General features: G+C 34.0%; 1 protein-coding gene across 2 annotated transcripts; it reads right to left on the reverse strand.

The window, feature by feature from the left end:
- Positions 1 to 4,885: 4,885 nt before the first annotated feature.
- On the reverse strand, positions 4,886 to 10,641 carry LOC132741603 (uncharacterized). Of its 2 annotated transcripts, none has more exons than XM_060729814.1 (2): positions 10,024 to 10,164; positions 4,886 to 7,601 (listed from the first exon to the last, which is right to left on the reverse strand). In XM_060729814.1, the coding sequence occupies exon 2, from the start codon at positions 7,578 to 7,580 to the stop codon at positions 5,622 to 5,624; it is 1,959 nt and encodes a 652-aa protein (XP_060585797.1). In that variant the 5' UTR covers positions 7,581 to 7,601; positions 10,024 to 10,164; the 3' UTR covers positions 4,886 to 5,621. The 2 variants fall into 2 exon arrangements, with proteins under 2 accessions (XP_060585797.1, XP_060585796.1); XM_060729813.1 differs by lacking the exon at positions 10,024 to 10,164 and adding an exon at positions 10,543 to 10,641 and having other exon boundaries at positions 4,889 to 7,601.
- Positions 10,642 to 12,699: the final 2,058 nt, after the last annotated feature.

Below are 12,699 nucleotides of genomic sequence, written 5' to 3' on the forward strand. Positions count from 1 at the left end.
GGTTTAATAATAATAATTTAACAATGTTAAAGTAAAATAAAAAGCAACACATATAAATGTACAAATTGTATAAAAACATGGATTTCGTAAAATAACCATACATTGGTTTGTACCCAGCACTGATTATTGGGTAACCATGTACACAGTTTTTAAAAGTACATTATCCCTCAGAATCTAAGAAATTTTACTTCTTTACAAAGGACAAATGTGAATTAATAGCGTTTAAAAGACGGGTTTTTGAAATTTATAGTTGGTTTCTGAAGAAAAAAAGCGATAAAAGTAAAAACTTTTTAACAAACTACAAAAAAACGTAAAAAGATAATTTTTGCTTCCCTTCAAAAAAATAAATCCATAACTGTACCAACTGCCAAAAAACAACAGATGAAACAAAAATATTTAGGTAATTTGCAAATGAGTAACAAAATGGAAACTATCAGTACACCAAAAATACATTTTTTAAGAAATAAAAGTAAAACCCATTTCTGAGGCGTGAAGGGCCTTTAATGTATTTTTATTCTAAAACAATACTCCAAAATAGAGACACGTGTATTGCTATAACCATAGTGACCCGGCACAATATTAGGATGGTGTAAAAAGCAATTTTAAAAATATCGCACCTTATTCACAATACTTATTATACATGTATGTATATATATATATATATATATATATATATATATATATATATATATATATATATATATATATATATATACATATAAAGCACGATTCGTTAAACAAGACTTTTAATAATTGCTTTTTTTTGTCACTATCCCAACATTGTGCTGGGTTCCAGTGGGGTTGACACATGTATCTCAGCTCTATGATATATCTAACTGCTGGCTGTAGGTCACACACTGTTTGAATATCAAACATGAATACTTTCAATACTTTCAAAATACTTGTAAGAAAGAGATATATAAGCTTGTTTATTACATGTATTATACTTATAACCGAAATGTTGAGAAAAAATGATAAAATTAAAGTCTGTTATTTATTGAAAAAAACTTTAACATCCTTAAGAGCGAATAACTTATGCACGAAATCATTGCCAAAATATCAAAACCCTACTTAAAATAGCAGCATTTGATCATGATCTATGCTGTTCGCTTACAAACCGTATTACAAGTAGAGAAACTGATATCAAACGTCATGGATCCTGTTCAGACTGTGCGGATGCGAAGGCTGGTCTGGATCTATGCTTGTCGCAAACGCACTATGTTGGTTTTGTCATGGCGTGGTTCAAATGACTTTTGAGTGAGTTTTCGAGATTAACGTTCCTTTCCATGTAGATCTAAAGCAATAAGATGTGTTCTCTTATTCCATTTTTTTCCCAGAATCGTCAAAAATGATCCGAAATTGAAAAGCGTTGCAACGCTTTTCACTCAAATCGGGCTAAAATAGCACAAAATACGATTTTCTGTTTATTTCAGTATATATTTCTTTATTATTATTTTGCATATCGTTCTGTTTTAAGTGTCCCAGCTAATCTATCTAAGAAATTTAAATTATTTATTTTTAGGCTTTTGGACCTCGGTTGAGTTTATTTTTACCTAACGTATATCTTCGGTAATTTCCGTCATCATTTTTCATGATGTGACATAATTATAAATTATGAAAACACTTTCCAATATAGCAAAGATTAATAAATATATACATGTATATATATAGAAAAAAAAACAAGAAAAAAGCAACGAAATTTCTTCACAGCAGTGTTCACCTGAGTTAATTTCTCTTCAGTTGATTTGATTAAAAATTTTCAAATCAAAGTCTGCACTTAGAAACCGGTGCATCGTGCAATATGGAAGCCGTGATAGTTGCTGCAACGAATCGATACAATGCAGGTATAATGCAGCATTTATTCCTGTCGTTAAACATTAAATATTTATACCATCGATCCTCTTGTATTAAGTCTGCCGTTTCTGGCGCATTAATTTCACGGTCCAATAACAGGTATGGTTTATTCATGAACGTTTGATGGCATGAAGCAGAAATGGACCAAACACTGACTTTTTAAAGCTGCTCTCCCACACATTATAATTTGGGCGTTTTTGAAATAAAATGTCATCAAAAGATAAAATTTCACTACATGCTCGTACATTTATAAGGAACTAGATGATTAATACATGTCTGTACCCACGAAAAACATCTACGTTAAGTATTTGCAATGTTTATCTTTCTCTTATTTTAAACCGTTGCAACGTTTTATTTTGTGATTATAAACACACCCATTAAGTGGTTGCAAGTTGATTTGTTGGTTGCGGGTAGAATAATTGTGCGCTTGGTATTTTTTATCCTTCTTTCGATTATCATAAAAAATGACAAAAAAGAACATATCTTGGTAATCCGCTATAAAACTGACGTTTTTAATATAGTAAGTTCTATCTGCATCAAGCTGTCCTACTCGCTACATGGTAACGGGTGTGATAATAATGGTCAAGTGAAACATAACAACTGTTGTCCCTCAGTAATCTCATTGAAACTGCAAATTTTACTTATATGCATATTTATACCCCCGCACAACAAAGTTGTAAGGGGGGTATACTGGAATCAGCTTGTTCGTCCGTCCGTCCGTTCGGCCGTCTGGCCGTCCGGCCGTCCGTCGGTTTTTTCTTGTCCGCCCAATAACTTAAGATTCCTTTGACCCTTAGTCTTCATATTTGGCATGGAGGTTAGTCATGATTAGTAGATGACCCCTATTGATTTTGAGGTCACTAGGTCAAAGGTCAAGGTCACAGGGGCCTTGACTTCAAAAAGCTTGTCCGCCCAATAACTTAAGATTCCTTTGACCTACAGTCGTCATATTTGGCATGGAGGTTAGTCATGATTAGTAGATGACCCCTATTGATTTTTAGGTCACCAGGTCAAAGGTCAAGGTCACAGGGGCCTTGACTTCAAAAAGCTTGTCCGCCCAATAACTTAAGATTCCTTTGACCCACAGTCTTCATATTTGGCATGGAGGTAAGTCGTGATTAGTAGATGACCCCTATTGATTTTGAGGTCACCAGGTCAAAGGTCAAGGTCACAGGGGCCTTGACTTCAAAAAGCTTGTCCGCCCAATAACTTAAGATTCCTTTGACCCACAGTCTTCATATTTGGCATGGAGGTAAGTCGTGATTAGTAGATGACCCCTATTGATTTTGAGGTCACCAGGTCAAAGGTCAAGGTCACAGGGGCCTTGACTTCAAAAAGCTTGTCCGCCCAATAACTTAAGATTCCTATGACCCACAGTCTTCATATTTGGAATGGAGGTTAGTCATGATTAGTAGATGACCCCTTTTGATTTTGAGGTCACTGGATCAAAGGTCAAGGTCATAGGGACTTTGACTTCAAAAAGTTTGTCCACCCATTTACTTAAGATTCCTTTGACCCACAGTCTTCATATTTGGCATGGATGTTGATCATGACTATAAGGTGACCCCTATTGATTTTGAGGTCACTTGTCAAAGGTCAAGGTCACAGGGACCTTGACAAAAAAAGCTTTTCTTCTCAATTGCTAAGGAATGTCCTGTCCGCAATGTATTGATTTTGACATTTTTTACATTTGAAGCATGTAGAATACATAACTTAGCAATGCACTGGCTTAGTAACCTCAGATTTGGCAGGGAGGTTGTCCTTGAGCTCTAAATGGCCACTGTTGATTCTGACAAAGTGGTATGCGGGGGTATTCACGCCATGATAGCGGCAGTTCTAGTTGTAAACTGTAATCAAATAGGTTGATGTTTTTAGACCCGTTCTGTGTGGGAGAGTGGTAGCTTTCCGCGTGTAAGCAGATTGCTGGTGTTCTGAAAGGTTCTGAAATTTTATAAATCAAACAACATCTGAATAGTCACCCAGACGACATGTAATGTACCTCTCATTTTTTTTAGATCACCGGCAATAACAATATGGCCGTAGGGACGGATGAGTAGAATGGATACATTTTGCAGCATAATTGTAGCTATTAAGTCTGCTTATCTCATTTTCTTTGGCAGTTATCTCCCCTGTTTTCACGTTCATAAAAATACTAGCTTCGAATATTGCTGAACTAGGGGCAGTTTCAAAAGTTATAAGGTAGTGAATAAAATCCGCACTCAGATTGTCGCTAAAGTCAGCTACACGTCCGTCCCGGTCCGAACTTCCTTTGAATTTGAGCACATTTGTATCAGTCCCTAACGCAGACGCTTTCATAATTTTTTGTAATGTTAAATTAAATTTGAAAGCGTCTGATTTAAGATCACTTCCATTCAACATTGGATAGACAGGATCTAAAATTTTAAATTCTTCATTATCATTTACGATTGCTTCATATGAGCATTTTATTTCTCCATGATTTTTGACGATTTTTAAAGAAATATAAAACATTGGCAAATTTGGATGGACGCAGAAGAAAGAAAAAAAGCAATTTTTGTAATACTGTGTATAAGCTTGGAATTTTAAACATGCAGATAATGGTATCAAACAAAATGCCTGTTTGTTTAAATAGTCGTCTCTCTGTGTGCCTGCCCGTCCATCGGTCTGCCTATCTGTCTGTCTGATTTGTCAGTTTAGATTCTTTCACATTAAAGAAATAAACCAAAAATATTGCTAAAGGCAATGGATATTCTCCGAAACTGCAAATTTGTCAATGTACAATGAACAAAATATACTTGAGATTTTACCAAATGTCAGTCAAACCCTTTCTTTCACCATAATTATACTTTAAAATATAACGTCCCTTTCTCACTCTGTATTTATCCGGGAACTAGAATGTTAAAGGGACTCCACTGAGGTCTATTGGCATGACGGGACTAGAAATGATTTTTTTTCGAGATTAACGTTCCTTTCCATGTAGATCTAAAGCAATTAGATGTATTCACATGTATAAAGCGTTTTTTTTCTTCTCAGAATAGTTAATCTTATCGTGGAAAATGATCCGAAAATGAAAAGCGTTGCAACGTTTTCACCAAAATCGGGCTAAAAGAGCACAAAATTACGATTTTCTGTTTATTTCAGGATATATTTGTTTATTATTTTGTGCATATCGTTCTTTTTAGTGTCCCAGCTGATCTGTGTCAGAAATTCAAATTACATATTTTAGGCTTTTATAGACCACGGTGGAGTTTGTTTCTCAATCGGATATCTTTGGTAAGTTCCGTCATCTTTCCGTCATCTTTTTTTTTATTGATGTGACATAATAATAAATAATGAAAACACTTTCCAATGTAGCAAAAATTAATAAATATATACATGTATAAATATAGAAAAAAAAAACAAGAAAAAAAACAAAAACAACGAAATTTCTTAACAGCAGTGTTCACCTGAGTTAATTTCTCTGCAGTTGATTTTATTAAAAAAATTCAAATCAAAGTCTGCACGTAATAACCGGCAGATGTGTTCATATGGCGGTAATCATGGAAGTTCTACCTGGCTCAAACTGTCCTACTCGCTACACTATAACGGTTGTGATCGTAAAGGTCAAGTGAAACATTACAACTGTTACGTCATGATGTTGATATTTTTAGACCCGTTTTGTGTGAAAGAGTGGTAGCTTTCAGCGTGTAAGCAGATTGCTGGTCATCTGAAAGGTTCTGAAATTTTCAAAATCAAACACCATATGAATAGTCACACAGACGACATGTAATGTATTTCTATTTTTTAGCTCACCGGCAATAACAATATGGCCGTAGGGACGGATGAGTAGAATGGATACATTTTGCAGCATCATTGTAGCTATTAAGTCTACTTATCTCATTTTCTTTGGCAGTTATTTCCCCTGTTTTCACGTTCATAAAAACACTAGCTTCGAATATTGCCGAACTAGGGGCAGTTTCAAAAGTTATAAGGTAGTGAATAAATTCCGCACTCAGCTTGTCGCTAAAGTCCGCTACACGTCCGTCCCGGTCCGAACTTCCTTTGAATTTGAGCACATTTGTATCAGTCCCTAACGCAGACGCTTTCATAACTTTTTGTAATGTTAATCCATGACAAAGGGAAGAAACATTTTTTAAGAGATCATTTATAAAAGATATGACTTTATTTGTGGCAGCTACAACGTTTTGATTTGAAACGGAAACAGATTCTGTTTTTAGGCATGCGCACCAATGTGGATCAATGTCAGCGTCTGCGCATGTGCGTTTTTCAGGTATGGGAGAAAACAACGAGTAAACAGATCTGTTCATCTTTTCTGGCGTTTCATCAATTAATTCTAAAAGAGTTTTATGTATATCTGATGGCACTACCAGGCGATTTAAATTCTGCATGAAAGCAGTGTACTTGTCAGGATATTTTGCCCGGAATTTAGCCGGAATGTAAACACCAAAATACGGCATTCTTTCTTCCAGTTTTCCCTGCTCGGTCATTCGATACTGACCGTAACGTAAACCATGATCACTCATCATGACCAGGAACGTATTTTTCAAGATGTTCTCATTCCGTAAATACTTAAGAAATTCTACATTATCATCATCTATCTGTACCAAATCACTGTTATCATTATGACTGTATGATGAAATGAATCCAAACGAAAAGAAGTTCTTTCCCTTGTTCGTTTCCAATCCTTCTTTCATCCAGTCAAGATAAACTTGGTATGTTGTTCTTGAGCCCAAACAATTTTTTCTCTTTTCTTTGAACAAATTTAGAAATGATGTCATATATGATTGTGCAGAATCAGCCATAGACAAGTAAAATGGTCGAAGATAGTGAATAACTGGTTGGGATTTAAACCCGACTAATCTAAGGTTAAAAGTGCTAGACTCTGGAGTGTCCTCCGCCCATTGTGTTACGTATCCTTTCTTTTCGTACCGCGTCCATACAAATTCAAGATGTTCGTCAACGAAACTTGCACCCGGCCTATCACGTCTTGTTTCTGGTATTTCTGTTTCCCGCTTTCCCGAGAGAAGCGGCATTAAAGCTTGTGTTGTGCCGTCACCAACAATATTGTAACCCTCGAGCAGGGAACCACCCAGTACTTCCGTAAAATATTTGTAAGTTTTTGGCAACATGCGCATATACATTTGCCGCGATGTCGAGTCCAGTCCAAGAATTAACACATTAAAACGTTCTGAATTTGAAGAATATTCACCGGCCATTCGCGGAGACTGTGGCGCTATACACGCATGCGTATTAGAGTATGTTTTGCCATCTGAGGCTTTGCAATAAACTTTGAATGCATCTGATTTAAGATCACTTCCATTCAACATTGGATAGACAGGATCTAAAATTTTAAATTCTTCATTATCATTTACGATTGCTTCATATGAGCATTTTATTTCTCCGTGATTTTTGACGGCTTTTAAAGAAATATAGAACTTTCCACTTCCGGTGTATACCCAGTCTGTCTCTCTGGAACATTTGACTGGTACTGAAATTTCTATAATTTTTTCAATGTCTTTATTCCAAAGTGGCAAATTTGGATGGACGCACGTCTGATTTCTGGTCCCTATTAAATGTTTATCATTAGTTTTAAGTAACCATTCGTTTTTGGCGAGATAATCCTTGATTGGTATGTTAATATTCGGCTGCGGAAGTCTCCAGTACGTTATACAAGCAAATAGAAGCAGTCCGTACAGTAACAAAAACACAATTCGCTTGATACGTCTTGGGAGGAAATATTTCAGCATATTCGCAGACTGCTTCCCCCTCTGAAATATATAAAAATCATGTTTAACGAAACTTATTTGAACATTAATCTCGAAAAAGTATATCCAGTCCCGTCATGTCAAAATACTTCGGCAAGATTCCTTTAATTTGTTTTATATGTTCTCGTTACAAACCTACAGCTATATTTCATGAAAGTTTTTGAAACTATATTTAAAATAAAATATTGTAAAGTGAACAAAGAAAATAATTTACATATTACAATCCACGTTATTTACCAAAAAGAGGTCAAAATTTTCAAAATATACCACCCATGCACCACGTTAGTCACGCAGTAAAAATATGGTGATAATTACTGTAAATCAGTCATTAATAGCCCACAACATGTGAATTATTAGTTGAATTTTGACTATTTTTACTTTTCTTAAAATGTTAATACATTTCTTTCAGCTTTGACTTTCTCGAAATATTTTGGCTCATCTGGAGACATGCAGCTTTAATACATGCATGTTAAATCTAGTATTGTTAGAATACGATTCATAGATAAACTTGTGCTATGCAATATTCATCATGTTTTGAACAAGATCTTAGTAAGGCATAATGTAATGTTGTTTTTTTTCTGTGTTTTCTTTCACGATTATCAAGTCTCGTGAAAGTCATGCATCACGCGATTACACCGCGATACAAAGTAGTTATTTTGAATTATTTAACAACATAACTCATTGGGGCTTTCAAAGTCAAATTTCATTTCTAATGCACATCTCTCGGCTATTTTAAGATGTTTCACCACGTTCTGACACAATACTTATGTTTGACAGAAAACTCTCCAACTTCACCGCACGTGTCAAATAATTCCTCCGACCAATAATCGATCGCAACTAAGTTAGCTATACAGTAATGTAAAAAAATATATTTCACACACGTTTCGTTGTTTGCGACGAAGCTCAATTCCGGGCAGAAAACTCGAGAGAAAAAAGTGCCAGTACCAACGCGACTCTCTGTCAATAAATATGAATTTCTCTGAACAAATTTGGCAGGGACCCCATTTGACTTACTAAAGACATTATACAAACACATAACGGGCGATCAATGGCTTCTTATCAAATTATCAAATAGAAGCAGAATCATTACTATTAGGTTTATGTTTATGTTAGTTTTTTAAATAGTCGTCTGTCTTGTGTGCCCGTCCATCGGTCTGCCTATCTGTCTGTCTGATTGTCAGTTTATCTTTCACATAAAGAAATAAACCAAAAATATTGCTAAAGGCAATGGATATTTTCCGTAATTACTGCAAATTTGTCAATGTACATGTATTTTAATGCACATGCACAGTGGTCAATGAACGTAGGGTGTTAAGATTTTAGTACCAGTAACATTTACCTTTTGAACCCAGTATAGCCCCCTAACTAAACCCAAAGTTAGAAACCACCCAAGATATTTACCAACTATACATGGAATATATCAGTCAAGAAAGAAAGGTTGTATACGCAAGACCGTAAAAAATTATTTTTAGCACCAAAAATGTGACATTTTGGGTTTATAGGCTTTTTTCTTTGCTCTTTATGAGTCATTCTTTCCACATCACCAAAACAGTGACAATAACCACTTTAACTGTCCGTTTATGTGGCTTTCTTCTTTAAGGGTGTTTGCTCGAACAGACGGACAGACATGTGGTGTCTATATGCCCGCCCCCTCCCTAAACCGCCATGGAGTTCAAAAAAAGGTGTGACAAGGGAAAAGTTTATGGTACATCATCTTTGCAGAAACTGTGTTTTTAAGGTTTTGATAAAACCCATTAATTTTCTTTATTTGAGATGACATAAAAATGCTATAAAATGTACATTACATTTGTCATGTAAACAAACTACCTTTCATTTGCTCCAGTTTAAACACGAACATTTGAGGATTTTATAACTTTTTAACATATTTTTCTTTCAGTTTACAGTCATTTGTCTCAACTCATTTTGTTAGGATATACGTGAGATATGTAAAATTATACTATATCCAAGCGGGTGTTATTTTTTTACAATTAAATTCATCCTAATGAAATAATCCACGACACTGGAGTATTCGCGTTGTGATTTCACCCCAAACTGCAAACGCCGTGTGTTCCTTCCCTGCCTTTTTAAAATCTTAATTTGCACGCTAAAAATGCACACTGTCATTTTGTATTGACGTCGTAGTTTCTTTTTATTTTCTCGAAGTTTGTCCTTCCCCCGCGCTTCCTATTTCCATCAAAGGTCACCCATTTTCTAAATATTAACTTTTGTCCCACCACAGAAAGTCTGTTTTCAGGAATACCAGCAATATTCCGGTATTTTGATCACTACATCCACACTCCAAGCCACTTTATAAATTGAACCAAACTATTACACTGACAAAATATGATTCGTATGTAACAACTGTAATAATAATTAAAATAGAATAATAAGAATTAAAAAATATATACGTTCTTATAACACTTACTTGCCTAACTATTTATATTTATATATCCCAGGAATGCACCATTTGTTAAACTACACTAGCTAACATTTCTTACAAGCTGGGGCAATACAAAAATGTTTCGTCTAAGAGCGGTAGGAGTGAATAGAAGTATCGGAGAAAATGAAAATGGATAATTATACATCTAGCTATGTGATCGAAAATCCAATGTTTCAGCAGTGGAAAAGAAACATTCAGTACAGTATTGAATATGTTGAAGATGCGAACAGCCGGAATAAACTGTGGTAAACGACCTATAAATATTTAATTATATATACAGCGAGTTATAGGTCGACCTTAATATTTTGATTGACTGTAACTGTAATTATTAATTAGTGTAAACGCTTATTAGCATGAAAACGCAGTTATTAGACGGCGATTATACATACATATAACTAAATGCATTATCTTCTTAATTAGCTGGTAAGCCGATGTGCATATAAATAACAATTCCTCAACAAAAAATAAAAATATTTTTATATATATCTATAAAATATAACTTACTATATGAATATGCGTAAAATCCTTGTTAATTACCCACTTCTATAATTAGTAAGCATAACACGCCGTGTTAACATCCGCGGAAGATAAACTGAATACATTAACAGGAAGATATGTCGGTGAATTACCAGAACAGAGGCTATGTACATTATGTGATTCAGGATCTATTGAGGATGAAATGCATTTCGTTTTAAAATGTAGCTTGTACCATGATATAAGACTCAACCATTTATTTTTTTTCAAATGATCAATTAACCCAATTTACAGACAGTGACAAATTTGTACATATTGTTCAGAATCACCCTAGAAAACTAGCTAGATTCTTAGTATCGGCATATATGAGGCTATTTATTTCATAGACACTGAAACTGTGATTACTTATTCATTTAAATATTTACTATTTTTTGGACTGTATTAGGACATTTTATGACATTGTAATCTGAACTTTATTATCATATTTTATTGATATACATTAAGGTTTGAACAGTCGTAACGGTTTTTCTATAATCTTTGATAATCCCTTATTTATCACAGTAACTGTATGTTAGAGTTATTATCGACTTAGAAATAGTATAGCATGATTTTTATGAATTATAAGATATAATGCATTAAAGGGACGTGGTCAGTTATCTTTAGATTACAGTTTAAGCTAAGCCATCAATGAACTTTGAATAATGTTAAATTTTCGTTTTCGTTTTAGTATTGTTTAAAGTTAAGTACTCGGAACTTAAAATCATACCACGTTAACATATTCAGAACTTTTCAATAAACGTGTTTAATTTGTACATGATGTTACAATCATACTAAGATATTGAGATAAACCATAGTGAAAGGTTCTATAAACAGGTGATACATATATTTTATGAAAAATCTGTCATAATAATTCAACGTATTCAAATGATAACAAATCTTGAATGTAACTTGTAAATTTTGGGCATTCGATTCTTATTTGTCAAATATATTTACGGACAACATTGAATTTCTTATACAGTACTTTCTTGTGGTTAAACTATTTAGAATAAATTAGTATTTCTTTTGAGCTAGAAGATAAATAAGATCTTTCTGCTTTTTCTTTTTCTTTTTTTTATCTAAACATACCTTTTATGTTGTTCACGTGTTTTCAGATTTATTGTCTTCATGTTGTTTGTGTCTTATAGGCCCATTGGGCCGGGTGTATACTATTGTTTATACATGTCTTGTTTGTTCATTGCTTGTATGTTTACATATGACACATTAATAAAATATTTACTTACTTACTTACTTACTTACTTACTTACTTACTTACTTACTTACTTACTTACTTACATTATATTACATACATATTACCGCCGCATTAAAGGTAGAGGCAACAACTAAGTTTAAATTAAAGGTACTCATAAAGATGTTGATAATAATGAACGACTTGAAAATCTGTCATTTTCGTCTGATATTATGTAATTTAGTATTTCATATATATATATTCTTTATACATATTTTTTCCAGCTATTTTGTACAATGTCTATTTTTCCAAAATGTTCTTCGCTGTAAACCTAAGGAAGCATCAAAGTTCCAGTAACTAGTATTTTTAAGAACATTTATGATTCGTAACAATTTAAAGAAAAAAACACTGCCGTTGCGCGATCACCGGTTCTACACGCGCAGTTTTGCACAAACCAAAAACAATTTCGAATTTAAACCAGAAACAATTGTAATACCCTTCTTAGTGCTAAATTATTTAAACATGTTTATATACATGCAAATTGATGCACGTAGAATTCCTAATGCTCGATTATCAATTGGTTAAAATTCGAGATCTTTCAAACATTGCTCGAACAGATAAATTGAATTTAGAAACGATTCAAATGTCGAAATCGTTTACTGGACTATATGATATAAAATTTTAAAAACAAAACCCCAAAACATTAGACTGTTGCCAACAATGCGTTACGCTATCGGCCATTTAATCCAAATGTGGCAAAAAAGCTTAAAAAAATTAACTGAAACAATAAGCATCGGCCATATAATTCAGAGGTGGACAACAATGCAAGCAAAAAAAGTTAACTGTAACTATAGGTATCACCCATATAATTTAAAGGTGGGCAACAAAGGGTGAAAAAGGTTAACTGAAACTGTAGGTTTCGGTCATATAATTCTGATGTGGGCAACAAAGCGTGTAAAAAA

The sequence above is a fragment of the Ruditapes philippinarum genome, unplaced genomic scaffold (assembly GCF_026571515.1).
Source record: "Ruditapes philippinarum isolate M1 unplaced genomic scaffold, ASM2657151v2 ctg1359_1_1_1_1, whole genome shotgun sequence".
Taxonomy (NCBI): Eukaryota; Metazoa; Mollusca; class Bivalvia; order Venerida; family Veneridae; genus Ruditapes; species Ruditapes philippinarum.

Bases quoted from the DNA above. Each gene is read 5' to 3' on its own strand.
- LOC132741603 (XM_060729814.1), bottom strand. From the start codon at position 7,580: ATGCTGAAATATTTCCTCCCAAGACGTATCAAGCGAATTGTGTTTTTG.